The following is a 24,646-nucleotide window of genomic DNA, read 5'->3' as shown; positions in this document are numbered from 1 at the left end:
ATCATTGACACGGCATATACCTCCGCTACACTACTTTGATACGCATCCGTGGATTAAAAAGTGAGTATAAACAATGCCCACTGAAAAAAAGTGGGTACAGTATACGGCATACACTGTACCTACGTATAGCCTCCACCACACCACTGCTTCCTTGACATTCTTTGTCTGTCACCTTCAGCAATGAGTTGTCTTTTAATTATAGAACAGGCATAGCTCCCTGTATTCATGTATGTTAGAATTTGGTTACCATAGTATTTGTCTGTGTTTGAACAGTTTGTGGCTCATTTCTGGTAATCCGAGTAGCCTGCTCTACGGCGCGACCAATGGGCGCGACATCTGTGCCGTGAGGACTGCGTTTGACACGCACGTGACGTCACTTTGTAGGCGGGTTTTTCATGGAAAGTGCTGGAAAAAACGAAGTACACCCAAAAGAGCTGACTGATATTCTTCCGTGAGAGTAAAAAGACCCATAATTTCCACATTTGTATACATTTTAATTTGCGGCAATTTCTTACTACACTGTCCGATTGATACAAAATGTTGGTTGGTTTAAAATCATATATGTTTCCTAATTCACGGTGTCCACAACTAAATGTTAAATATTTGCTTTGAATAAAGCTGTAGTCTGTCATCGTGCCATGTAATCAAAACTCAAAAACCGTCAGTTCAAAAAACTATACATCTATTCCCTATCACGTCAATAGCCTTTCCCAAAGATATTTCAGATAATTTACAAAATATTCCACACGCTTGAGAATGCAGAGGCAATTCAAGTCTCAAGTTTTAATGTCACATGCACAACTACAGTTAAATGCCTTTCTTGCAAACTCAAAACCCAACAATGCAATAATCAATAACAATGTAATACTAGAGAAAAAAACAAGAGACATAACAAATTTGAAGAACACAATAAGTACTCGTACTATAGACAGGGTCAATTCCAATATCATATGTACAATGTGCAGGGATACTGGAGTGATAGAGGTAGATATGTATAGGGGTAAAGTGACTAGGAATCAGGATTTAAGATAAACAAAGCAGCAGCTTGTATATAAGTGGGTGTGCATGGAGTCAGTCTAAATGTATGTGAGTGAGCAGATGGAGTGAGTGTGCAGGGCCCTGTGAGTGCATAAAGACACAAATATAAATACAAATGTCAGTGAGGATACAAGGTTAACTCACAGTCTGTGTAGCTATTTCATGATGGAAATGGATGAAGATCATTATGAAAGAAAATGAAAAAATAACTATTACTTCAATGAAGTTATTCATATTTATTTTAACGTGACAAGCATTTACATGCAATTTAACTTAAGTGTTTGGTTCCTTCATAATTGTTGGAGATGCTGCACCCAAAGATGCCGCAACAACACAGCTGCGGATGGATACGTCCGCACAATCAAACACACAAGAGGGTATAAAGATATCGGTCTTTTAAAAGGAAATCCCTTTCTATTTTCCTGCGTCAGAGAGCAGAGGGGACTTGAGATATTGGCAGCATTTTATTCAAGAGAAGTCAACGGAACAAATAAAGGTATATATTAACGTCTTAACTCTTAAACGCAGCCATGTACTAATAGATTGATTTATCAAATCACTGCTCAACTGAAGTATTATTTTTGTCTATCGTAACGCGTTAGCATCTCTGGCTTGGTCCGGCATCCATCAGTCGAGAATGTTCGATTCAGTAACTGACGTTACTGTAGCTAGTTTACATTCGTCTGCTACATTTTGCGTAGTTATATGATTAAATTCGTATTCCTTACTTATATACTAAATGATCTAACCGATATCCACATTTTGCGGCAATTTTGAGTCCCCACTCATTCGTCTCACACACCTGGTTCTGTCTCATTCGTCCTCGATGTGTGTACTAACGGAAGTTAGCTAGATTGGTTCACTTTTGGAGAAGCACATTTCGAGGCTAACGTGACTTAACTATATAATGTTAACTTGGTAACGTTAAGTCGGCGTAGACCTTGTCGATAACAGGATTGGCTATCGTACTAACTGTCAACGTTTCGCTCAGCAGCCATTTGCTAGCTTTCGTTTTCCGTCTGGCCAATGCAGCTAACTTTAGCTAGCTACACCTGCATGGTTTCTGATACTTTACAAATTGTTGCAGTCAGTTTAGTGACCATTTGACCTGCCCTGAAGTTGGCATTGGTTGTGCCATGAACCTTCTGAATGTAGTTAAACATTGTGTGCAACGTTTGACCTTGTCCTTTATGACTCCAGTAACGTGAATTGTACATTGCGGACACAGGCAGCATGACTACGCGAGACGGTACGCTAGCTAACATTAGCTACTTCCTCGTGCATTTCTAGCACTGCGGAATCGTCGTCACCTGTGATATTAGCGAGTCGATATCCACGTGCGGACTAATTCAATTTCGGTCAACGTTCTGGAAGTCAATTTGGAGTAGAATTCTTTACGCATTTCCTGAAATTCTTCCACCGAATTTGTGAAACACGTGCTGGCAACGTCTATTGTCTCCTGTATGTCGCCATGTTGGCTGCTAGTTCCTCAACCTCCAGTAGTTGGTTAATCACGATGAATTTAAATTTTAAAAATGTAACCTTTTTTTAGCTAGGCAATTCAGTTAAGAGCAAATTCCTTTTCACAATGACGGCCTACGCCAGATTTGGACGAGGCTACAGCCTTATGGGACTCCCAATTACGGCTTGTGATGCAACCTGGATTCGAACCAGGTCTCTGTCGTGACGCCTCGAGCGCCGAAGAGCAGTGCCTTTGACCGCTGCGCCACTCTGGAGCCCCATGAAATGGCACTTGTTAATGCCCAAATTGGCATTTCTTGTATTGAGGCATTTAAGTCAATAATGCAGTCAGATTGGCATGGCCATTAACCCCGTTAGATTTGAGGACTGCTATGGAGGTGTTAAATGACTAATTTGCACCGAAGGCAATGAACTCCCCTTGTTACTAATGGCACTAGAATATGCATTTAATTTAAATCTGTACTTCCTATATTTGGGCGTTTTCCAGATTTCATAACATTGCTGCTTTTGCCCCCAGATGCCTGAAGAAATGCGCCAAGAGGAGGAGGCTGAGACCTTTGCCTTCCAGGCAGAGATCGCTCAGCTCATGTCCCTGATCATCAACACCTTTTATTCCAACAAGGAAATCTTCCTCAGGGAGTTGATTTCCAATGCATCTGATGTAAGTGAGAAGGTTGGCGTTTGGCCCCATGTTGAATATGTTGTGAAACACTCCTCTTTGGACTTAGTGATATTTTTGATGCTGACATTTATTTCGTTCAATGTCTTTCAGGCTTTGGACAAAATCCGATACGAAAGTCTGACGGACCCCACCAAGCTGGACAACGGCAAGGAACTGAAGATTGACGTCATCCCCAACGTGGAGGAGCGCACCCTGACCCTAATCGACACTGGAATTGGCATGACCAAAGCTGACCTCATCAACAACCTGGGAACCATCGCGAAGTCTGGCACCAAGGCCTTCATGGAGGCCCTGCAGGTATGTCAATTGGATTACAGAAATATTCGCATATGCATTCAAATACTATACAGGGAGAGAACATGTTGTGATTAATTATTTCCCTCTTTGCTAGGCTGGAGCTGACATCTCCATGATTGGGCAGTTTGGCGTGGGTTTCTACTCTGCCTACCTGGTGGCCGAGAGGGTGACTGTCATCACTAAGCACAACGATGATGAGCAGTACATCTGGGAGTCCTCAGCCGGAGGCTCCTTCACAGTCAAGGTCGACACTGGTATGTGTCCCATTCAATGAAAGCTGGGTTCGGGGCGTTGCGCACAACAGAACAATGAGGAAAAAACAAAGTACATCTGTTTTTAAACTGTATAGTGGATTAAAGGTGTTCTTACACTACGTGTATTGTAGTGGTGACAAAATTGGTAAATGGATTTCTATGGTGTAATTAATTTCCAGGGGAGCCCATGTTGCGTGGAACTAAGGTGATTCTGCACATGAAGGAGGACCAGACGGAGTATGTTGAGGAGAAGAGGGTCAAGGAGGTGGTCAAGAAGCACTCTCAGTTCATTGGATATCCCATCACCCTCTTCGTAAGTATATGTATGGAAGTATTTGACAAGTGTGATTAGTGACCACTTTCGGTAGGTGTGGCTGAGGATACAGTAGTAAGGGAAAGTTTGTTTTATATATTTTTATTGAATGATTCAAACTAAATTGCTCCCTTTGTTTCTGTGCAGGTTGAGAAGGAGCGTGAAAAGGAGATCAGTGACGATGAGGCCGAGGAGGAGGAGAAGGCCGAGAAGGAGGAGAAAGAGGAGAAGGAGGCAGAGGACAAGCCCAAGATTGAGGATGTGGGCTCTGATGACGAGGAGGACTCCAAAGACAAGGACAAGAAAAAGACCAAGAAGATCAAGGAGAAGTACATTGACCAGGAGGAGCTCAACAAGACCAAGCCCATTTGGACCAGAAACCCTGACGACATCACCATGGAGGAGTACGGAGAGTTCTACAAGAGCCTGACCAATGACTGGGAGGAACACCTGGCTGTCAAGGTACGAACATTGAAATTTAGAAATTGCGACAAAATCAAAATGGTTTCCTGTGGTTGCCCAGATGGCCTGGTCCCAGATCTGTTTGTGTTGTGTAGCCAACTCCTATGGTCTGTGGGAATAACTATAAGCACACAGATCTGAGAACAGGGTAAGGTGATGTGAGTATATTTAACTCTCCTGCGTCTTCCCTTCTGCAGCACTTTTCAGTGGAGGGCCAGCTGGAGTTCCGTGCTCTCCTCTTTATCCCCCGTCGCGCACCCTTCGACCTCTTTGAGAACAAGAAGAAGAAGAACAACATCAAGCTGTATGTCAGGAGGGTCTTCATCATGGACAGCTGTGAGGAGCTCATCCCGGAGTACCTGAGTAAGTAACCCAGTCTTCATGTCTTTTTCAGCCTTGGAGATCCAAAATGGCCGCCATTTTGTCCCCTGGGACATGTTTGGTTGGAGAAGTTCTTAAATGGTCAGTGGTTTCTGTAATGCAAATACCTCTGGCCACAGGCTATTGCAGGGCCACTGAATGCAAAGGCAGCACTGTCTCAATGTTTTTTACATATAGGCTAATGGCATGGGCTGACAATGCTGCTCTGAAATAGTTGGCTACTAGTCTGTTCTCTTTAGCCTACTTATGATGTATATTAGTGTGTTTTACACAGGTTATTTCTATATTGAAGTGCTATAAAAGGGAAAATCATGTCTGTCTGTGTCCCCCCCCTGCAGACTTTGTGCGTGGTGTGGTAGACTCTGAGGATCTCCCCCTGAACATCTCCCGAGAGATGCTGCAGCAGAGCAAGATCCTCAAGGTGATCCGCAAGAACATCGTCAAGAAGTGTATGGAGCTGTTCGGCGAGCTGGCAGAGGACAGGGAGAACTACAACAAGTTCTATGATGGCTTCTCCAAGAACCTCAAGGTAACTATTGCGTATGTCAGGAGAAGGGTATGGACTTGAGAAAATAATTATTTGTCTTTTGAACTGAAATTGTTTTGCTACTAATAACTATACTTGTCCTCTCCTGCAATTGCTGTCATTTGGTGTTCTTCAGTGAATCAGGTGTACCTCACTGGGTATTAAACAAAGGCTTACCTAGAGTAGATTAATTTCTAGCAATGTAGTTTGCCCAATTTCTTAATAGCAATATTAGTGATCTTGCTCCCCATACCCTGTAGGGCTAGTTGCTGTACTGCATTCCAAACAGGAGCCAGCCTCTCTAGTGTTGTAGAACCATCAATAATATTTAGACTGGCTTCAGGACCCACAAAGTTCCATAAGCTAAATGAGTGCATAACTTCCCCGGGCAGTAGCTTAATGTCTAATGGCCTCATATTGACTACCAGATTATACTAATGGTCATTGTTTCTCTACAGCTGGGCATCCATGAGGACTCCCAGAACCGCAAGAAGCTGTCAGAGCTGCTGCGCTACCACAGCTCTCAGTCAGGAGACGAGCTGACCTCCCTCACGGAGTACCTCACCCGCATGAAGGACAACCAGAAATCCATCTATTACATCACTGGTGGGTCTAGTTAGCCATTTCTCCCCAATAAAGTAGAGCCCCAAACCCAGGGGCAGACAGTGAATCATTGACGTTGACTGACACTGTATATATATTTTTTTAGGTGAGAGCAAGGACCAGGTGGCCAACTCTGCTTTTGTGGAGCGTGTGCGCAAGCGAGGATTCGAGGTCCTGTACATGACGGAGCCCATTGACGAGTACTGTGTCCAGCAGCTGAAGGAGTTTGACGGAAAGACCCTGGTCTCCGTGACCAAGGAGGGCCTGGAGCTGCCGGAGGACGAGGAGGAGAAGAAGAAGATGGATGAGGACAAGACAAAGTTTGAGAACCTCTGCAAGCTCATGAAGGAGATCCTGGACAAGAAAGTAGAGAAGGTAGGTGACTGGACCAACCTATGATTTCAGAAATTATTTAATGAATTTCTGGTATTTGATTTTTTTTAGAATGCCACAGTTGATGTTTTACCTTGTATTTCTGGTTGTGAACAGGTGCCCTAGTTCATCATTAGTTAATATTGATCCCGGTGAGTCCATGTAGTCTGAGGTGGTCCTGTTGGGCTCCCGTGGTGTGTTGTGACGCTGATCACTTTGGCGTTGAGTGGGAATGCTGTAGTTTGTCCCCAGGTGTTCGTGTGGCATTACCCAGAGACTCTAGAATACGTTGTGAATTTGAAGCAGTGATTGCGTGTGGCGATAACATTCTAACACTATCATTCAGACTTGAGAATTTGCCCATTTCTGACTAAATTTTGATGTGCCATTTGGGTGATATCTAACCAGACTGCATGATATTTAACTGGATTTTGTCCATTTTAAAACGTCTTGACTAAATTAGGCTACACTGGTTCTTGCCAAACTAATCTCCCATGCTGTTACCATGTGAACTAACGCTGCTTGGTGTTCCACCAGGTGACCGTGTCAAACAGGCTGGTGTCGTCGCCCTGCTGCATTGTGACCAGCACGTATGGCTGGACGGCCAACATGGAGAGGATCATGAAGGCGCAGGCCCTGAGGGACAACTCCACCATGGGCTACATGATGGCCAAGAAACACCTGGAGATCAACCCAGACCACCCCATCGTGGAGACCCTGAGGCAGAAGGCTGACCTGGACAAGAACGACAAGGCGGTGAAGGACCTGGTAATCCTGCTTTTCGAGACCGCTCTGCTCTCCTCTGGCTTCAGCCTGGATGACCCTCAAACTCACTCCAACCGTATCTACAGGATGATCAAGCTGGGCCTGGGTGAGGATGCACGCAACTGTGGGAGGGGGCGAATTAAGGTCATTAATGAAGGTCATCTTAGTTGATTATAATTGAAATGTATGCTGATCTAATGTTCCCCCCCCCAGGAATCGATGACGACGAAGTGATCCCTGAGGAGCCCACCTCCGCACCCGCCCCAGATGAGATCCCACCTCTAGAGGGAGATGATGATGCATCACGCATGGAGGAAGTGGATTAAATGCCACTTAAAATCTACTCCTTATATAGCCTCACGTTTTCCAATCGAACATGTTTATTTGCCCTTTTTTAAATGGGTAACCTGGTCAGTGTCCTTTATGGTATAAAAAGTCTTAATTCTAGAAATGCGGTTCATTTGTTGTACAAGCTGTATGTAATAGTTAATGGTGGGCAACGCATCTGGAAAAAACAGTACCCTGTTGCACTGAGTTTAAAATATTGGACTGGTAGATGTGTGAACAATGGGAAATGAAACATTCCATTACTGACACGGTGTTGGGTTGGTTCTCATGTGCAACATAACATGCACGCTGCATGGAGAGTTGACTGCAAGGTTCCTTTGCCTGAGTCCAGACCTGTCTGTATTCAGTCTTTGTTTTGCAGAAATTAAAAGATGTAATACCTTAAATGTTCTATTTTGCTGTCTGGACTACTTTGTTCTACAAAACATTAGAAACTGCACCTGCAGGGTTTTGTTGAAAATGAGGAGCAATTAATGTCCAATCCCCAGTTCAACCACTAAGTGTCACTGGATGGATTGGTCTAACAAAAAGTAACGGTTGACCTAGTCTAAACTACTGCACAAATCAGGGGAGATTTTATTTTTAGGGGAGCACAGGCAAACAGGCTTAGTTTTGGCATACTTCTGATTTAGAATGGAATCTTGACTACAGAACAGATGCTGGCAATTGTGATTTAGAGGGTTGTTCATTAGTGGTGAACAACCTTTGCAGTTTAAGTTGAGGCTAGAGAAATGCAACCATTAAAATTCAGACTGCTAACTACAACTGACCAGCCATGATATCAAAATTATAGGTAACACTGGTCTCAATGGGTTAGACATGAGTATAACAAGCATTGGGTTCTGAAGACTTAAAAAATTAAACCTCATCGGGATTGGTAAACTAATGAATTTCCCAGGACCGACATCTGATATTGGCAGAAAGCTTATTCTTGTAAATCTAACAGCACTGTCCAATTTACAGTGAACGAATACCATGCTATTGTAGTGCACAATTTTGAACGTAAGTTAAATTAGACATATTTGGGCAGTCTTGATGCAATGGTTCTTTGGGTCTGTCAAACTGCACATACACTGCCATCTAGTGGCATGTATTTTGCCCCTGGGCTGGAATAATACATTACAGCCTTACAATTCAAGATGGTACAAAAAATAACTTGTCTTATCTTTCACCAGATTGACTATTCTCCTACATTCCTTTCAAATTTCCACAAACCTGAATTTTTTTCCTTGCTTCAGGCAGTTATATCCTTAAGAGGTTAACTGACTTGCCTAGTTAAAGGTAAAATAAAACGTTCTGCTTTGTCATTGGGGTATAGTGTAGATTTTCCCAATCTAATCCAACTTTAAAGGCTAACATGTTGAAAGTCACAGGTCCAAATACTTTCCGAAGGCACCCAGTGTTTCTCAAACGCCACTGCCTCGTGCTTAGTTAAGAACAAATTCTTATTTTCAATGACTGCCTAGGAATAGTGGGTTAACTGCCTGTTCAGGGGCAGAATGACAGATTTGTACCTTGTTAGCTCAGGGGTTTGAACTTGCCGGAAGGTTGCAAGTTACTAGTCCAATGCTCTAACCACTAGGCTACCCTGCTATAAACTCACATTTACGTTAGTATTCAGACCCTTTACTGAGTACTTTGGCAGTGATTACAGCATTGACTCTTGGATATGACGCTACAAGCTTGGCACACCTGTATTTGAGTTCCTATTCTATGCAGATCTCAATCTGTATGGTTGGATGGGGAGCATTGTTGTACAACTATTTTCAGGTCTCTCCAGAGATGTTAAATCGAGTTCACATCCAGGTTCTGGCTGGACTACTCAAGGACTTGGTGCCCTTCCCCAGATCTGTGCCTCAACACAATCCTGTCTCAGAGCTCTATGGACAATTCTTTGACTTTGTTTTTGCTCTGACGTGCACTGTCAACTGTGGGACCATATATAGACAGGTGTGCCATTCCAAATCATGTCCAATCAATTGAATTTACCACAGGACTTCAATCAAGTTGTAGAAACAGGATGTACCTGAGCTCAATTTTGAGTCTCATAGCAAAGGGTCTGAATACTTATTTACATAAGGTATTTCATTTTAATACATTTGTAAAAAATGTAACCTGTTTTTATTTTGTCATTATTGGGTATTGTGTGTAGATTGCTGAGAAAATGTATTTAATCCATTTTAGAATAAGGCCGTAAAGTAACAAAAATGTGGAAAAAAAATCAAGGGGTTTGAATACTTTACAAAGGCACTGTAAATCAGTGGATGAAGCAACTTCAGATTGTCTCTAAGTTGGACCTTGCATAAAACTGTCTAGAATATATGTTTTCAACTTGAACCATAATGGTAGTGGTTCACACCCTGCAAATGTCTCCGTTGTCACTCAAGGCATTAACACACAAAGATATGTTATTGAGGTTACGAGTTATTCATACAATCAATGACAATCATGAAAAAGTCAAGGTGGATTCTTTGAAATCACATGGTTTGTAGTATATTGCAGAGGCCTAGTGAGGGGGTGGAGATAAATGTAGATTTGCAGTTTTCAGCTGATGTATGGAGGAAATGTGTTCACTTGTGTGGGTGTCTTACTTGCGTCTGACCCCTGGCCACTTCTCAGTCATTCTGATACTGAAGGGTCTAACCAAGCGAGTGACAGAAGAGGAGACCCTCTGCTAGGCTACTATGAATATCAGTGGAGTGAAAAGATAATGCAGTAGTAGATTAAAAGTTTAAATGGACAGTACATACTGATGGGGAGGGACTTTTAGACAACGTTTCAATTTGCCTTTTACTACTGCAACTAGAGATTTCACATGTAAAGATTTAACTCATGTGACTTCTCTGCTTCAACAAATGACTTCCTGTGGAACTTGTTCTTCTAAAAGATCTGTGGTTGTCTTCACACTCTTGGTGGTGACAAAATGTGTCCCCAAGTAGGTGATTATGTTCATTCACACTGTACCACACATGATCTATAGAAATGATAACTCAAGATCTGATTAAAGAAATGTCATCATGGGGGTGATGAAGGTCAATTATGTCGGGCAATTGCTGAGCACCCTGTGGTTGATTCTGAATGGCGTGATTAAAAAAACTGCTCAAAGTAACGTGTGCGATATTTGCTTTACAGTAAATTGAAACCACAAGATGCAATATAAGGAGCACAACTTGCACCCCACAAGATTACAATTTGTCTTTGTCAATGTACACGGTATCGTCACTGAGGCTCTCTTGCACGATACCAGTGTTGTATTTAGGTTTCCATTACGTTTATGAGCCCTGAGAATGAGTAGACCTGAAAGGATAGAGAATCTAAATAGAATAGCTTAAATCAGAGATTACTATCTTCAATATCTGAAGGAGGAAATATTTGTTTACGCACGCTGATAAGTTATCTAAAACATCACAGACAGGAAATTGATCAACCCTAAAGAAGCGGCTGGAATTCAGATGACATAACCAGAGAGGTGACCTAAAATAAACGACACAAGAACTGGACCCACCAACTAATAACCTTTACAGTTGGGTGGAAGGAGATGTAGAACATTACACACTGAGCATAACACTTCACATCTGTTTTGTTCCACTACTACAGTAAGCATAATCACTAGTTAACCCTTTCCTGCCACTCACAGTGAAAGCTTGTAGTGACTGGTTGGTTTCCCCAGGAGTGGGAAGGTTAACTGAGGGTTGGTTGAGGGTGTGTGTGTGTGTGTGTGTAGCCTTTTGCCCCTTTTCACTGGTGTAGAGGCATGGAGATGCTCACGTCACCACACACTGATCCGGACGGTTTGGGAGTAGGAGGTGTTGTAATGACAGCCCGGGGGTTCCCCCCATATGGCTGTGTGTATATGTGGATGTCACACTGATAAAATAATGTGACAAATATCACACACTACCATAATAGCTTTAAATCAACACCACACACTAACAGCCAGCTTATGGAGAAGATCATTCTGTTCTCTGGTAATCTAGTTTACACACAATGACCACATTTTACTGACTCGACGTGAGAACTACACTGGATCAGGATAGCACCAAATTTTCCTTAGGTTATACTAGTTTAATATCAAGAGGTCATGACCTTTTAAAGGTCAATAATCAATATGTGCAAGAGGAAATAATGTATCACTAGTGTAGTCAGCCCCCCTAGGGCACAGCAACATCTCATAGCACCCTCTGACCTTTTCACACAAAAAACAACCCATTCAAGGTGGAAATTACACATACATCCATTCCAAGTGTTAACTTCATGTATTTAAATTAATTTAAAATATTTTAATGATCAATTCAGCCTACTAGTTGAAATACTACAAAGGATAAAAACAGAAAGTACCGGTTACATTTAGTTCTACACCAAAGCCCAAGACTGTCCAATCCATCCTTCACATTCCTGAGAGAGAACATCAACCACCATCACCATCCATTCAGGCCACATTAAAACATTCACACATCAAAAAGCAGATCAACAGTACGGCTCTCCCCAAAATAAGCACATCATTACAGACAGATTTTTTTTTTTTTTTTTTAAATGTACGACTCCATCATAAGAAACATGTACTGTATTCGACTACGTGCCATGTGTCCAAAGACAAATGTTTACATTGCATTCTTCCCTAGGCAACATTCAAGGCTCTGTAAAAACCATTGAATTATCTTGAATATGCCACATCCCATGACCCATTCTATGACATTTGCTTTGCTACTAGTACATTAGTTGTTCTAACTATAGTCTTTGTCTAGGCCGGATAGAGGTGGGGCAAACCGTCTATTCAAACACCACCATAAGCCAACTGACATCTCAACAAAGTTGTCAAGCTAATGTAAACAGAACATAAAAATATAACATTTGTACAGCCTATACATAGGGCATTGATATTGTTTTGAGTCTTATTCATCTCAAGTGTTGCAGCAAGAGCAGATTGGCTTCTGGACCATAGTTAATGATACAGCACTGTATATTTGAATGTTTTATATGTCAACTTCATGAAGTGATTGCAATTTGACAAATAAACACCCTTCATTGACAGTGCCTGTACATGCTACGCCCTATGGGTGATTACTGACAATGGCTTGTTTGAATATAAATTCAAATTTTGATAATACCAGTATAACAGGTCCATGTCCGGTTCCAAGTTATACACCGAGTGTACAAAACATTACAAACACCTGCTCTTTCCATGATGGATCGACCAGGTGAAAGCTATGATCTCTTATGATCTCGATGATACTTGATAAATCTTTTGAGGGCAAAAGTGGGGGGTGCAACTCAATATTAGGAAGGTGTTCTTAATGTTAGGTACACTCAGTGTACCAGGAAAAAGTTTGAACACACCTACTCAATCAAGGGTTTTTCTTTACTCGTTTCCATTTTCTACATTGTAGAATAATAGTGAAGACATCAAAACTATGAAATAATACATATGGAATCATGTAGTAACCAAAAAAGTTTTTGAAAAATCTCAAACATATTTCGGTTCGTTTAAGTAGCCAAACACTGCTGCATTTCAATTAACAGGTGTGCCTTGTTAAAAGTACATTTAAATTAAAAAAATCCTTCTTAATGCGCTTGAGACAATGAGTTGTGACAAGGTAGGGGTGGTATACAGAAGACAGCCCTATTTGGTAAAAGACCAAGTCCATATTATGGCAAAAACAGCTCAAATAAGCAAAGAGAAATGACAGTCCATCATTACTTTAAGACATGAAGGTCAGTCAATCCGGAAAAGTTCAAGAACTTTGAAAGTTTCTTCAAGTGCAGTTGCAAAAACCATCAAGCGCTAAGACGAAACTGGCTTTCATGAGGACCGCCACAGGAAAGAAAGACCCAGAGTTTCCTCTGCTGAGCACATAAATTCATTAGTTAACTGCACCTCAGATTACAGCCCAAATAAATGCTTCACAGGGTTCAACGAACAGACATGTCAACAACTGTTCAGAGGAGACTGCATGAAATCAGGCCTTCATGGTTGAATTGCTGCAAAGAAACCACTACTAAAAAGGACACCAATAAGAAGAGACTTGCTCGGGCCAAGAAACATGAGCAATGGACATTAGACCGGTGGAAATCTGTCCTTTGGTCTGATGAGTCTAAATTTGAGATATTTGGTTTCAACCGCCGTGTCTTTGTGAGACGCAGAGTAGGTGAACGGATGATCTCCACATGAGGGGTTCTCACTGTGAAGAATGGAGGAGGTAATGTGATGGTGCATTGAAGGTGACACTGTTAGTTATTTGTTTAGAATTCAAGGCACTCTTAACCAGCATGGTTACCACAGCATTCTGCAGCAATATGCCATCCCATCTGGTTTACGCTTAGTGGGACTAACATTTGCTTTTCAACAGGACAATGACCCAACACTGGGCTGTGTAAGGGCTAGTTGACCAAGAAGGAAAGGGATGGAGTGCTGCAGATGACCTGGCCACAATCACCCGACCTAACTGAGATGGTTTGGGATGAGTTGGACCGCAGAGTGAAGGAAAAGCAGCCAACAAGTGCTCAGCATATGTTGGAACTCCTTCATGACTGTTGGAAAAGCATTCCACGTGAAGAATTTTAAATCTATTTTGATTTGTTTAACACGTTCTTGGTTACTACATGATTCCATACACTACCGTTCAAAAGTTTGGGATCACTTAGAAATTCCCTTGTTTTTGAAAGAAAATTGTTAAAAATTGTCCATTAAAAGAACATCAAATTGATCAGAAATACAAATAGTACCTGCAAAACACCAGTCTCAACGTCAACAGTGAAGAGGCAACTCCGGGATGCTGGCGTTCTAGGTAGAGTTCCTCTGTCCAGTGTCTGTGTTCTTTTGCCCATCTTAATCTTTTATTTTTATTGGCCAGTCTGAGATCTGTATTTTTCTTTGCAACTCTGCCTAGAAGGCCAGCATCCCGGAGTCGCATCTTCACTGCTGACGTTGAGGCGAACCTTAACCTGTTGAGTGTAGGGGGCAGTATTTTGATGTTTGGATGAAAAACGTACCCAAATGAAACTGCCTATTTCTCAGGCCCAGAATTGTGAATATGCATATAAATTGTCAGATGAGTGTTTTCTATCCTAAAGTTTCCAAAACTGTCAAAATATTGTCTGTGAGCATAACAGAACTGATATTGCAGGCAAAAACCTGAGGAAAGTCCAACCAGGCAGTGCCTAAGATAAACAAATCACCCTGTTCCATTGCATGCCTTCCCTCCATTTAAAAGGGATATCAACCAGATTCCTTTCCCTATGGCTTCCACGTGGTGTGAACAGTCTTTAGACATAGTTTCAGGCTTTTATTCTGAAAAATTTGCGAGAACAATCACATCATGTCAGTGGATGGCTTGGTGCCAGCAGAGTTTTGCATGTGCAACAGCTTGGAGCAGACATTTTCTCTCTCCTATTGAAAAAGCTACGGTCTGGTTGAAATACTATCGATTATTTATTGTAAAAACAACCTGAGGATTGATTATAAAAAACGTTTGACATGTTTCTACGAACTTTACGGTTACTATTTGGAATTTTCGTCTGCCCGTCATGACCTGCACGAGCCTGTGGATTTCTGAACAAAACGCGCCAACCAAATGGAGGTTTTTGGATATAAAAATAATCTTTATGGAACAAAAGGAACATTTGTGTAACTGGAAGTCTCGTGAGTGCAAACATCCGAAGATCATCAAAAGGTAAGCAATTCATTTTATTGCTTTTCTGACTTTCGTGACCAATCTACTTTGCTGCTAGCTGTTTGTAACGTTTTGTCTGCTGAGAGAGATGTCCTAACATAACCGCTTGGATAGCTTTTGCTGTAAAGCTTTTTTGAAATCTGATATGCCAGGTGGATTAACAACAAGCTAAGCTTTGTTTTGCTATATTGCACTTGTGATTATGAAAATTAAATATTTTTAGTATTTAATTTGGCGCTCTGCAATTCAGTGGATGTTGACGAAAATTATCCCGCTAACAGGATGGGTGCGCCAAGAAGTTAATGAAGCTGCCAGTTGAGGACTTGTGAGGCATCTGTTTCTCAAATTAGATGCTAATGTACTTGTCCTCTTGCTCAGTTGTGCACCGGGGTCTCCCACTCCTCTTTCTATTCTGGTTAGAAAGCCAGTTTGCGCTGTTCTGCGATCTTCAGTTTCTTGGCAATTTCACGCATGGAACAGCCTTCATTTCTAAGAACAAGAATAGACTGACATGTTTCAGAAGAAAATTCTTCGTTTCTGGCCATTTTTAGCCTGTAATCGAACCCGCAAATGCTGATGCTCCAGATACTCAACTAGTCTACTCTAAAGAAGGCCAGTTGTATTGCTTATTTAATCAGTACAACAGTTTCCAGGTGTGCTAACATAATTGCAAAGGGGTTTTCTAATGATCAATTAGCCTTTTAAAATGCTAAACTTGGATTAGCTAACACAACGTGCCATTGGAACACACAAGTGATGGTTGCTGATAATAGGCCTCTGGACGCCTATGTATATATTCCATGAAAAAAATTGTTTCCAGCTACAATAGTAATTTACAACATTAACAATGTCTACACTGTATTTCTGATCAATTTGATGTTATTTTAAATGGACAATTTTTTTTGCTTTTCGTTAAAAAACAAGTAAATGTCTAAGTGACCACAAAGTTTTGAATGGTAGTGTGTGTTATTTCATAGTTTAGAAGTCTTCACTATTATTCTACAATGTAGAAAACAATTAAAAATTAAGTAAAACCCTCGAATGAGTAGGTTTGTCCAAACTTAACTGGTACTGTATATAAACATATAGTGTATCAATTAATGATAATTAGTTTATATACATAGCGCTGATTCATTTGCCTGTCTAAGCAAACTGGAAGTCCTTCCCTCTCCATACACACTTCCTGGGTCAGCCAGGCCACTAAATTAATGCCACAAAACTTTTAACATACAGCATAAAGATTGATGGCATTTATGCTAATCAAATATGTCACTATGGTTTGCTGAGTTGAATCCTAAACTAACAAAGCAGAGAGCAAATAATTGTGCAGGCTGAATGTTCAAATAAATCCGTCTGGCTGCAACTCTTGCTGGCATTTGACAGCAAATTGTATTTTGCATGACCCAACGTTAGTGTGTCCTATTTAAAAATAAGATGGGCATCTTGAATAAGCATCTGTTGGCCGAACACACACACACTGCATCGGAAAGTATTCAGATCCCTTGCCTTTTTCCACATTGTCACGTTAGCCTTTTTCGACATTGTCACGTTAGCCTTTTGACAGTCACGTTAGCCTTTTTCTAAAATTGATTAAATTGTTTTTTTTCCCTCGTCAATCTACACACAATACCCTATAATTACAAAGCAAAAACAGGTTTTTAGAAATGTTTGCATATTTATACAACTTTAAAAACAGAAATACCTTATTTACCCAAGTATTCAGACCCTTTTCTATGAGACTCGAAGTTGAGCTCAGGTGCATGAATGAAAAGGGTCTGCAAACTTACGCAAATATAATATTTTGTTTAATTACATTTGCAAACAATTCTAAAAACCCGTTTTTGCTTTGACATTATGGTGGAATTGTGTGTAGATTGAGGAGGGAAAAAAACAATGTAATACATTTTAGAATAAGGCTGTAACGTAACAAAATGTGGAAAAAGTCAAGTGGTCTGAATACTTTCCGTAGGCACTGTGTTGGTGACAGACACAGTCCCAGGTCCATACAATATAAAACATTAACTGCTGCAAAGCGGCGCATTTATTCTTGGAAAATGGTTTAGTTCTCTCTGTGGGGACACGATCAGTAACATTCCTTATCAGACATACTCTGGTAATCCACGAGGGATAAAAAACATCAACTTTCTATGATCTGTATTTTGACTTGAGATCTGGGTTTGCACAGCTCGAATGTCCGCGTAAATCCTTCATTCATGTCAATGATAGACTTCTGCGAAAACGTAAGTTAAGTGGGCAGATCTCAAGTCAGAACACTGCCCAAAGTGAATCTGCTTTATACAGAAGAAATAAAATATTCAAACAGAATTACCTGATCATTGACTAGTAATGATCACAGAACATTTCTCTCATGCCATGTCCAAAAAGTAGAACAATGCAATAATGACATCGTTTTTAAACTAAATTGATATAGTATCTAAACAGAGATGATCCCCTGCTCCGCTCACCACAATATCTCATGTTCTCTCACTGTCAAAGTAACTTTTCATTGGGGCCTTATAAACCACTTAATATGGTGCCTTTCGCAATGTTACATTACCAAGAGCTGGAGTCTTGCAGTACACAGCTCATGTACTAGCGCTAACGCCAACACTACACCTCAAATGTCAAATTTATGTTCCGAGTGCTGCTCCAGAAGCATATCATGGAGGCAGAAATCAAAAGGCGTCAGCCATTATTTACATTTCACATGCCAATGTGGTATGCTTTTGAGCTGGGCTTCAGATACACAAATGGACAAGCGACGGTTGCCGTGTAATTTAAAACGCCTGTGAATGCTGATTGTTTTAGCCGAATGACCTCCGACAACAGCTCAGTTCGTGTCAAGTCAAACACCTTTAAAAGGCATTAGAATCCCTTTCTGTACCTTTTCTATACAAGTAGAAACCCATAAAATGAACACTTAAAAAGTCAAACTGGACACACAGACGAGAAAAAGTGCCACCGAAAACGTGGCTTTAGTTCATTTTCCAGTTCCTCCTCCTAGACCTTCTGCACCTGTGGCTGCGGTACCTTGCGTCCCGCCTTCATGCGGCTGCGGGCGTAGACACGCAGGAAGAGGGAGAGGAAGACCACGGCCATGCCAAAGCCCCCCACCATGGTGACGGCGTGGCCGTACAGGAAGCAGGAGAGCAGGATGGCGATGGCCTGCCGCAGGGTCATGATGATGGTGAAGACGGCGGCGCCGAACTGCGCGATGGTGTAGAAGATGAAGAGCTGGCCGCACGCCGAGCACACCGACAGCAGCACAGCATGGAATGCGAACTCCGAGTGGCGCGTCATGAAGGCCAGCGAGTCGAAGAAGGCGCCCTGCTCCAGCAGCGAGCCCACGGTGAAGAGGCAGGAGAAGAGGTTGACGCCGAACATCATCTGCACAGATGACATCTTGTGCTTGAACAGGTTGTCCTGCCAGTTGGACGTGAAGCTGTCGAAGACTATGTAGCCACCCAAGATGACCACGCCGCTGAACGTTGTGACCGTAGATGGGTGCTTATCTGCCGTGCTCGTCAACAAGAACATGCTGACACCCAGAGAGATGAGTGCCGCCGTCAGGTACTCCCAGTACTCGTAGCTCTTGTGTGACACAATCTTGCCCATGAGCATGACAGGGATCACTTTAGAGGCCTTGGCCAGCACCTGGGTGGGGAAGCTGATGTACTTGAGGGCCTCGTACTGGCACCAGCTGCTGAGGACGTTGGAGAGCGAGGCAAATGAGTACTTGTACATGGGTGCGCCGTGGCGGGGCTGCTTAAACAGGACACACCACAGGCCTGACACGGTCAGTGCCAGGATACGGTTCATGAACACCAGGAACTGGGAGTCCTTGAAGTGTTCGCCCTCCTCCTCGGGGGAGGAAGCCCCGTACGAGCGAGTCATCACCCTCTCCTGTAGGACACCCCATGTCAGGTAGGACACCTGGAGAGACAACAGGATAAGAGAAGGAGACTAAACAATACGAAGTACATAAGATATGAATAAGTCAATATGTTTGCATTGCAGTTTAAATATATAGAATCTACCCAATCAAATGTATTTACAGTGCCTTCAGAAAGTATTACACCCCTTGACCTTTTCCCCATTTTGTTAATACAGCCGGAATTTAAGTTATTCAATTGCGATTTTGTGTCACTGGACCCGACACACACACACACACACACACACACAATAATATCAAAGCGGAATCATGTTTTTAGAAATGTGTGCAAATTAATAAAAAGTTGAAATGTCGTGTCAAAAAGTGGCATAAAAATGTGCTTAACAAGTCACATATATTTTTGAATAACTACCTCATCTCTATACCCCACACATACAGATAATTGTAAGAGCCCTCAGTCGAGCAGTGAATTTCAAACAGATTCAACCACAAAGACCAGGGAGGTTTTCCAATGCCTCGCAAAGGGCACCTACTGGTAGACAAAAAAACAAAAACATTGACTATCCCTTTGAACATGAAGTTAATAAATACATTTTGGATGGTGTATCAATACACTCGGACAAAGATACAGGTGTCCTTCCCAACTCATTTGCCATAGAGCAGGTATTGGGGGTAGGCCAAATAAAAATGTGATTCACATTTTTTCCCTCACAAACAGTCCATTTATATTTTCCAACTGGTCTATACATTCTTCTTCTACCATTTGAAAAATAAGCCACAGGAGTTTTTTGAGTGAGAATTAAGACGACTTTCGAGTAGTAAGACATGTATAAAGGCAACAGATACCATTAAGAAGAAGGGGCTAGAAGCGTCTTATATGGTGAGCTACCGAGTGGCTAGGACAGGCAGGCCCCATACTATTGTGGAGAATTCTTCCTGCTGCCACAGATGCTGGGGGGAAAGGACAAAACAAAAAAAACTATACAGACAATGCCTTCATCAAACAACAGATGTTTTGAAACAACTACTGCTTCACATATAAGCCAGTGAATTCTATGCGTACAGCTGGATGAGTCAGACGTGGCGGGCCTGGCACAGTCCGTGTCACTAGCATGAAAACTAAATAAAAGTTTGGGAACCACTGCTAGAGGAAGGAAACTGCTCAGGGATTTCACCAGGAGGCTAATGGTGACTTTAAAACAGTTAGTTTTCTCCTAACACAGCCATTTAAACTCTAAGGATGGATCAAGAACATTCTGGTTACGCCACAAAATTAACCTAAATGACAGTGAAAAGGAAGCCTGTACAGAATGAACACATTTCAAAACATGCATCCTGTTTGCAATAATGCACTAAAGTAAAACTGCAAAAAATGTGGCAAAGAAATAAACTTTTTTGTCCTGAATACAAAGCATTATGGGGGCAAATCCAACACATGACAGAGTACCTTTCAGCAGGACAATAACCTAAAACAAAGCAAAATGTACACTGGAGTTGCTTACCAAGACGACATTGAATATTCCTGAGCGGCCTAGTTTCAATTTGGACTTGAAATAAAAAATAAAATTGCCATGAAAACCTACGGCAAGACTTGAAAATGAATTTCTAGCAATGATCAACAACCAACTTGACAGAGCTTGAAGAATTTAAAAAAATAATAATACTGTACAAATATTGTACAATGCAGGTGTGCAAAGATCTTAAAGGTGGCCGATCGAAGGGAGGGCGGTGCGGCAGGTGCCGCTTTTCCACCAGATGCTGTTATTCTATCTAAAAGATCAGGTATACACCGACCCCAGCTAAGTAGCTCTCGCAAACATTTAAAGTGCAATTATGCTTTTTAACTCCAGCACATTGCCACGATTGTCAGCTATGTACAGAATGTAGCTGATCTACTGATAATCTCAGTGCGTCCTTGCTGGGATGACAATCTACAGTTCAGCGTCGTGTGCTTCTAATTTAGAATTCTTCACAACCCGGCTCGTGGGAATTCTTCCTTGGCTAAATGGAGAAATTTGGAAACTGATGAAAGAATGAGATCATACTCGAAAAACTGCCCTGAAGTTCAAATTAGAGCACGACAGACATAGGTTTACCATGTTGAGAAATAAGGTGATTAAATACTTTTTTTTTAAATCAACATAATTGGTGAAGCAAAGGAAAATTCTAAATTGATCTGGGAGAATCTAAAGAAGTTGACAGGGAAAGACCATAGTAACACTGCAAAAACAGTCTCTCAAAGTGCTTGATAGACATCATCACTGTTACATCTTAAGAAAGCATGAGATCCTGAGCTTGTATTCAAGATCCTAAATGGTCTGGCACCCCTCTGCCATGAGAGATGACTGTATAGTTCCCTTAAGGAATAGCAACTTTAGTCAATCTGCTTTCTCTGTGAGAGCTTCCCATGTCTGGAACACACTGACATCACACACACAACTGCACCACCTATCGCACCTTCACAAAAAACTAAATCATGGCTAAAGGCCAATTAGACTTGGGAACATAATCCCTAGCTGTGTATTACTGCTTTCCATGTTATCTGTAGCTTGTGAGGTGTGGAAACACTGTTTGTTGCTTTTATACATTTTGTTTTGTTGCTCTGTTTGTCTGCGTGCTACTTGTCCTATGTTGCTCTGTCTGTCTCCTACGTGTTGCTTGTCCTATGTTTCTCTGTCTGCTACGTGTTGCTTGTCCTATGTTGCTCTGTCTGTCTGCTACGTGTTGCTTGTCCTATGTTGCTCTGTCTGTCTGCTACGTGTTGCTTGTCCTGTTGCTTTGGATGTGCTCACTGCTCATTGTTTTTCTGTATTGTTATTGTAATAGTTTTTAATAACATGCCCAGGGACTGTGGTTGAACGACACTTTTACTAAAAGGTTGATTAAATGTGCACTGTCGCTGTAAAAAAACTCAATAAAGTAAAGCGACTTACCCAGAAAGAGTCACAACTGTAACCGCTGCCAAAGGTGCTTCTACAAAGTACTGACTCAGGGGTGTGAATACTTACGTAAATTAGAATTCTGTATTTATTTTTTCAATAAATTAGCATGTTTTAACTTTGTCATTATTGGGTAACGTAAAAAAAATATATATTTAATACATTTTTGAATTCAGGCTGTAACACAACCAAATGTGGAATATGTCAACGGGTATGAATACATTCTGAAGGTGCTGTATACAGCCATTTTAACTACATGTCACAAAGTGCTCTACCTGAAGTCCTGCAGCGCAGAAGACTAACTTGAAGGCTTGTCTGGCCGACGAGCCCGAGTCTGCATCAGTCCTGGGAGCTAGCGACACGTCGTCTAGGAGACCTGTCTTCGTTTCACTTCCAAACACACAGGCCTTTATGACAGGATAGAAAATGCCTCGGCCTGGGAGGAGGGGAATAAACAAGGTCCAGAACACATCAACCATTCACTGATCCATCCAATTCAACAGACTGATTATGTTATGTCAACAGAGAGAACATGGGATTTGCAACTTGAAGGACACTAAGTCATACCGGATAGATAGATAGATAGGTGTTAGTCATGTGAAGAAAGGGTGTAGGCCTGTGTGTGTATGGGTCTGCGTGTATGCCAGCGTATAAGTGCAACGTGTGTGTAATCACCAGTTTGTAGATCATCCACACCTGTTTGGAGGTAGTTGATCCTCTTCAAGTAGGTGATGAGGAAGTAGCCGGGGATGATGATGGTGGTGTAGCCCAGAACGTTGAGGAAGAAACGGAACAGCCACACGTCATGCCAGTCCTGCAGCAGCGACGACGCTTCGCCCGCCGCCAGCGAAGATGGGAGGATCAGAACCAGGCCAAGCCAAAGCCTTCCGCGCGCACACACACACACACACTAAGATTAGTACCAGAGACATGGCAGGTACATTACGTAGCCATTGAAGCAGCATGTTTTTCCCACATTTTTAGAGTGATGGATTGAAGTACTGCAGACTCATCTCTGATGAGATATCCAAACTTTTATTAATATTGGAAGGTGGAACACTGTCATTTAAAGCACAAAACACCCATTGAGTCAAGAGAAGAGACCATCCATCCCTTTTCATACAACAGCCCCCTACTGGTCGAGGTGGCAAGACCAGTTTCCACCTGTCATGTTCACTAATCCTGTACACTAGCATCCTTTTCCACAGATACACAAGGGATGGGTGTAGGTAGGTTAGTAGTATGCATGTGTGTGTGTTGGGGGCGGGGATTGTAACCTAATCAGGCTGTGTGAAAGGTGTGTTCCCAGCCTGCCTGGATACTTCTCTGCTTGACAGACAGAGGCTCTTTGTGTGCACCTCTACCCCAGGCCACTGCAGCTTCTCCCAGTGCAACCTGGGCTGTGAACAAGCAGCTCACTATACGCAGGAATGCAGTCCTCTCTGCACTTTAACCAACCAACCTGCAGGCCGAAGCTGTTCACGTCAGGGCAGAGACTGAAAAATGGCCACATTTAGGCTCCTGGAATGGACAGTAGCCAAATCGTGCCACAGTTGCCGGGATTTCATCTACTTATCACATGGTTCATATTTGAAGGTTACACAATTGCAAAGAAGGGCCTTGTTGCTTTTATATAAAGTAGGTACTCTGCAACAGTTAGCCTAATTATTGTAATGGTTAGAATACACTCTTGTATGACTTGAGACTAAGATGTCAGCACGGACCCATAAACGCCTTGGCGTTTACATGTTGTTTTTCACAGACTTGACAGGGATGGACTACATTACACAGGCTTGTCCATGAAAAGCTGAACTCTCTCCATTGTAAATAATATACAGTAACAGCAACCACATACGACTATTTACACAACCCAAAGGAATGGACTAAAAGCTGAAACGCGTGAACAGTTACATGACTAGAACTACATCATGTCAATGGCCACAGCAAGGGTCTTTATTCGGCATTTATTCATTTGGACGTAAGTAACTAGTTAAACTGTTGTCATAACAGCTAACATTAGCTCTAGAAACTAAGTACAATGTTGCAATCTTCCTGAAAACAAAACGTCGCGTGCACAGTCCGACTGTTGTTTACAAAGGCGCGCTCACATTGACAACTAGCAGTTTGCTGTGTCAAATCAACAAAATAATGCTTTACGTTGGGTTTAAATTGAATGCATTTTCAAAGGAAAATTAAGAGGCGACCGCATCAGCACAATGTGTTCCTACCTCCATGAAAAAGATGGCATTTTCCTCCCACTTACAACTGGCGTAGCGAACACGCCGAACAACTTAACCGCTTTCGTTGCAATGAAGCATGTAGCGACGCAAATCAACTGTTGGAATCGTTATTATAAAAGCAATTTCGCCCCTGAGCTAACGGTTTTCTTTCCCAGTACCTTTACAACTTATCAATTGCCTATGTGTTCACTTCAAGAAAGAATCCCCCCCCTTCAGTGGAAAATTAGGTTGTAGTCCTCTTTTGCGACATTGCCATCTGTAGGGCTGGATGAATACATTTACGAATCCACTGCACTGTAGTACAGCACAACTATTGTGCACAGCACAGTACTGTAAGTATCGCTACAATATGTAAAGTAGTTTAAATTAAACAAGAAAGTCA

General features: G+C 41.9%; 2 protein-coding genes across 3 annotated transcripts; one reads left to right on the top strand and one right to left on the bottom strand.

Annotated features, from left to right (window-relative positions):
• The first annotated feature begins 1,343 nt into the window (after positions 1–1,343).
• On the top strand, positions 1,344–7,914 carry LOC139414999 (heat shock protein HSP 90-beta-like). The gene is made up of 12 exons (XM_071162695.1): positions 1,344–1,534; positions 3,038–3,181; positions 3,293–3,499; positions 3,594–3,753; positions 3,933–4,066; positions 4,214–4,528; positions 4,726–4,891; positions 5,248–5,438; positions 5,894–6,041; positions 6,145–6,413; positions 6,948–7,281; positions 7,389–7,914. The coding sequence occupies exons 2-12, from the start codon at positions 3,038–3,040 to the stop codon at positions 7,499–7,501; spliced, it is 2,181 nt and encodes a 726-aa protein (XP_071018796.1). The 5' UTR covers positions 1,344–1,534; the 3' UTR covers positions 7,502–7,914.
• Positions 7,915–11,764: 3,850 nt separating this feature from the next.
• LOC139414995 (adenosine 3'-phospho 5'-phosphosulfate transporter 1-like) lies at positions 11,765–24,496 on the bottom strand. Of its 2 annotated transcripts, none has more exons than XM_071162688.1 (4): positions 24,253–24,496; positions 22,700–22,908; positions 22,300–22,460; positions 11,765–19,126 (listed from the first exon to the last, which is right to left on the bottom strand). In XM_071162688.1, the coding sequence occupies exons 1-4, from the start codon at positions 24,270–24,272 to the stop codon at positions 18,194–18,196; spliced, it is 1,323 nt and encodes a 440-aa protein (XP_071018789.1). In that variant the 5' UTR covers positions 24,273–24,496; the 3' UTR covers positions 11,765–18,193. The 2 variants fall into 2 exon arrangements, with proteins under 2 accessions (XP_071018789.1, XP_071018790.1); XM_071162689.1 differs by having other exon boundaries at positions 12,073–19,126; positions 22,721–22,908; positions 24,253–24,478.
• Positions 24,497–24,646: the final 150 nt, after the last annotated feature.

This window comes from Oncorhynchus clarkii, chromosome 8 (genome assembly GCF_045791955.1).
Source record: "Oncorhynchus clarkii lewisi isolate Uvic-CL-2024 chromosome 8, UVic_Ocla_1.0, whole genome shotgun sequence".
NCBI lineage: Eukaryota > Metazoa > Chordata > Actinopteri > Salmoniformes > Salmonidae > Oncorhynchus > Oncorhynchus clarkii.
Note: the sequence above shows the minus strand (reverse complement) of the source record. Positions and strands in the feature narration are given on the sequence as shown.

Excerpts from the sequence above, each read along its gene's own strand:
- LOC139414999 (XM_071162695.1), top strand. The coding sequence starts at position 3,038 with ATGCCTGAAGAAATGCGCCAAGAGGAGGAGGCTGAGACCTTTGCCTTC. Across the intron at positions 3,182-3,292 it reads TGATTTCCAATGCATCTGAT|GCTTTGGACAAAATCCGATA; the intron begins GTAAGTGAGAAG and ends AATGTCTTTCAG. Across the intron at positions 6,414-6,947 it reads TGGACAAGAAAGTAGAGAAG|GTGACCGTGTCAAACAGGCT; the intron begins GTAGGTGACTGG and ends GTGTTCCACCAG.
- LOC139414995 (XM_071162688.1), bottom strand. The coding sequence starts at position 24,272 with ATGCCATCTTTTTCATGGAG. Across the intron at positions 22,909-24,252 it reads ATGCCATCTTTTTCATGGAG|GCTTTGGCTTGGCCTGGTTC; the intron begins GTAGGAACACAT and ends TGCGCGCGGAAG. Across the intron at positions 19,127-22,299 it reads TCTGCGCTGCAGGACTTCAG|GTGTCCTACCTGACATGGGG; the intron begins GTAGAGCACTTT and ends TTGTCTCTCCAG.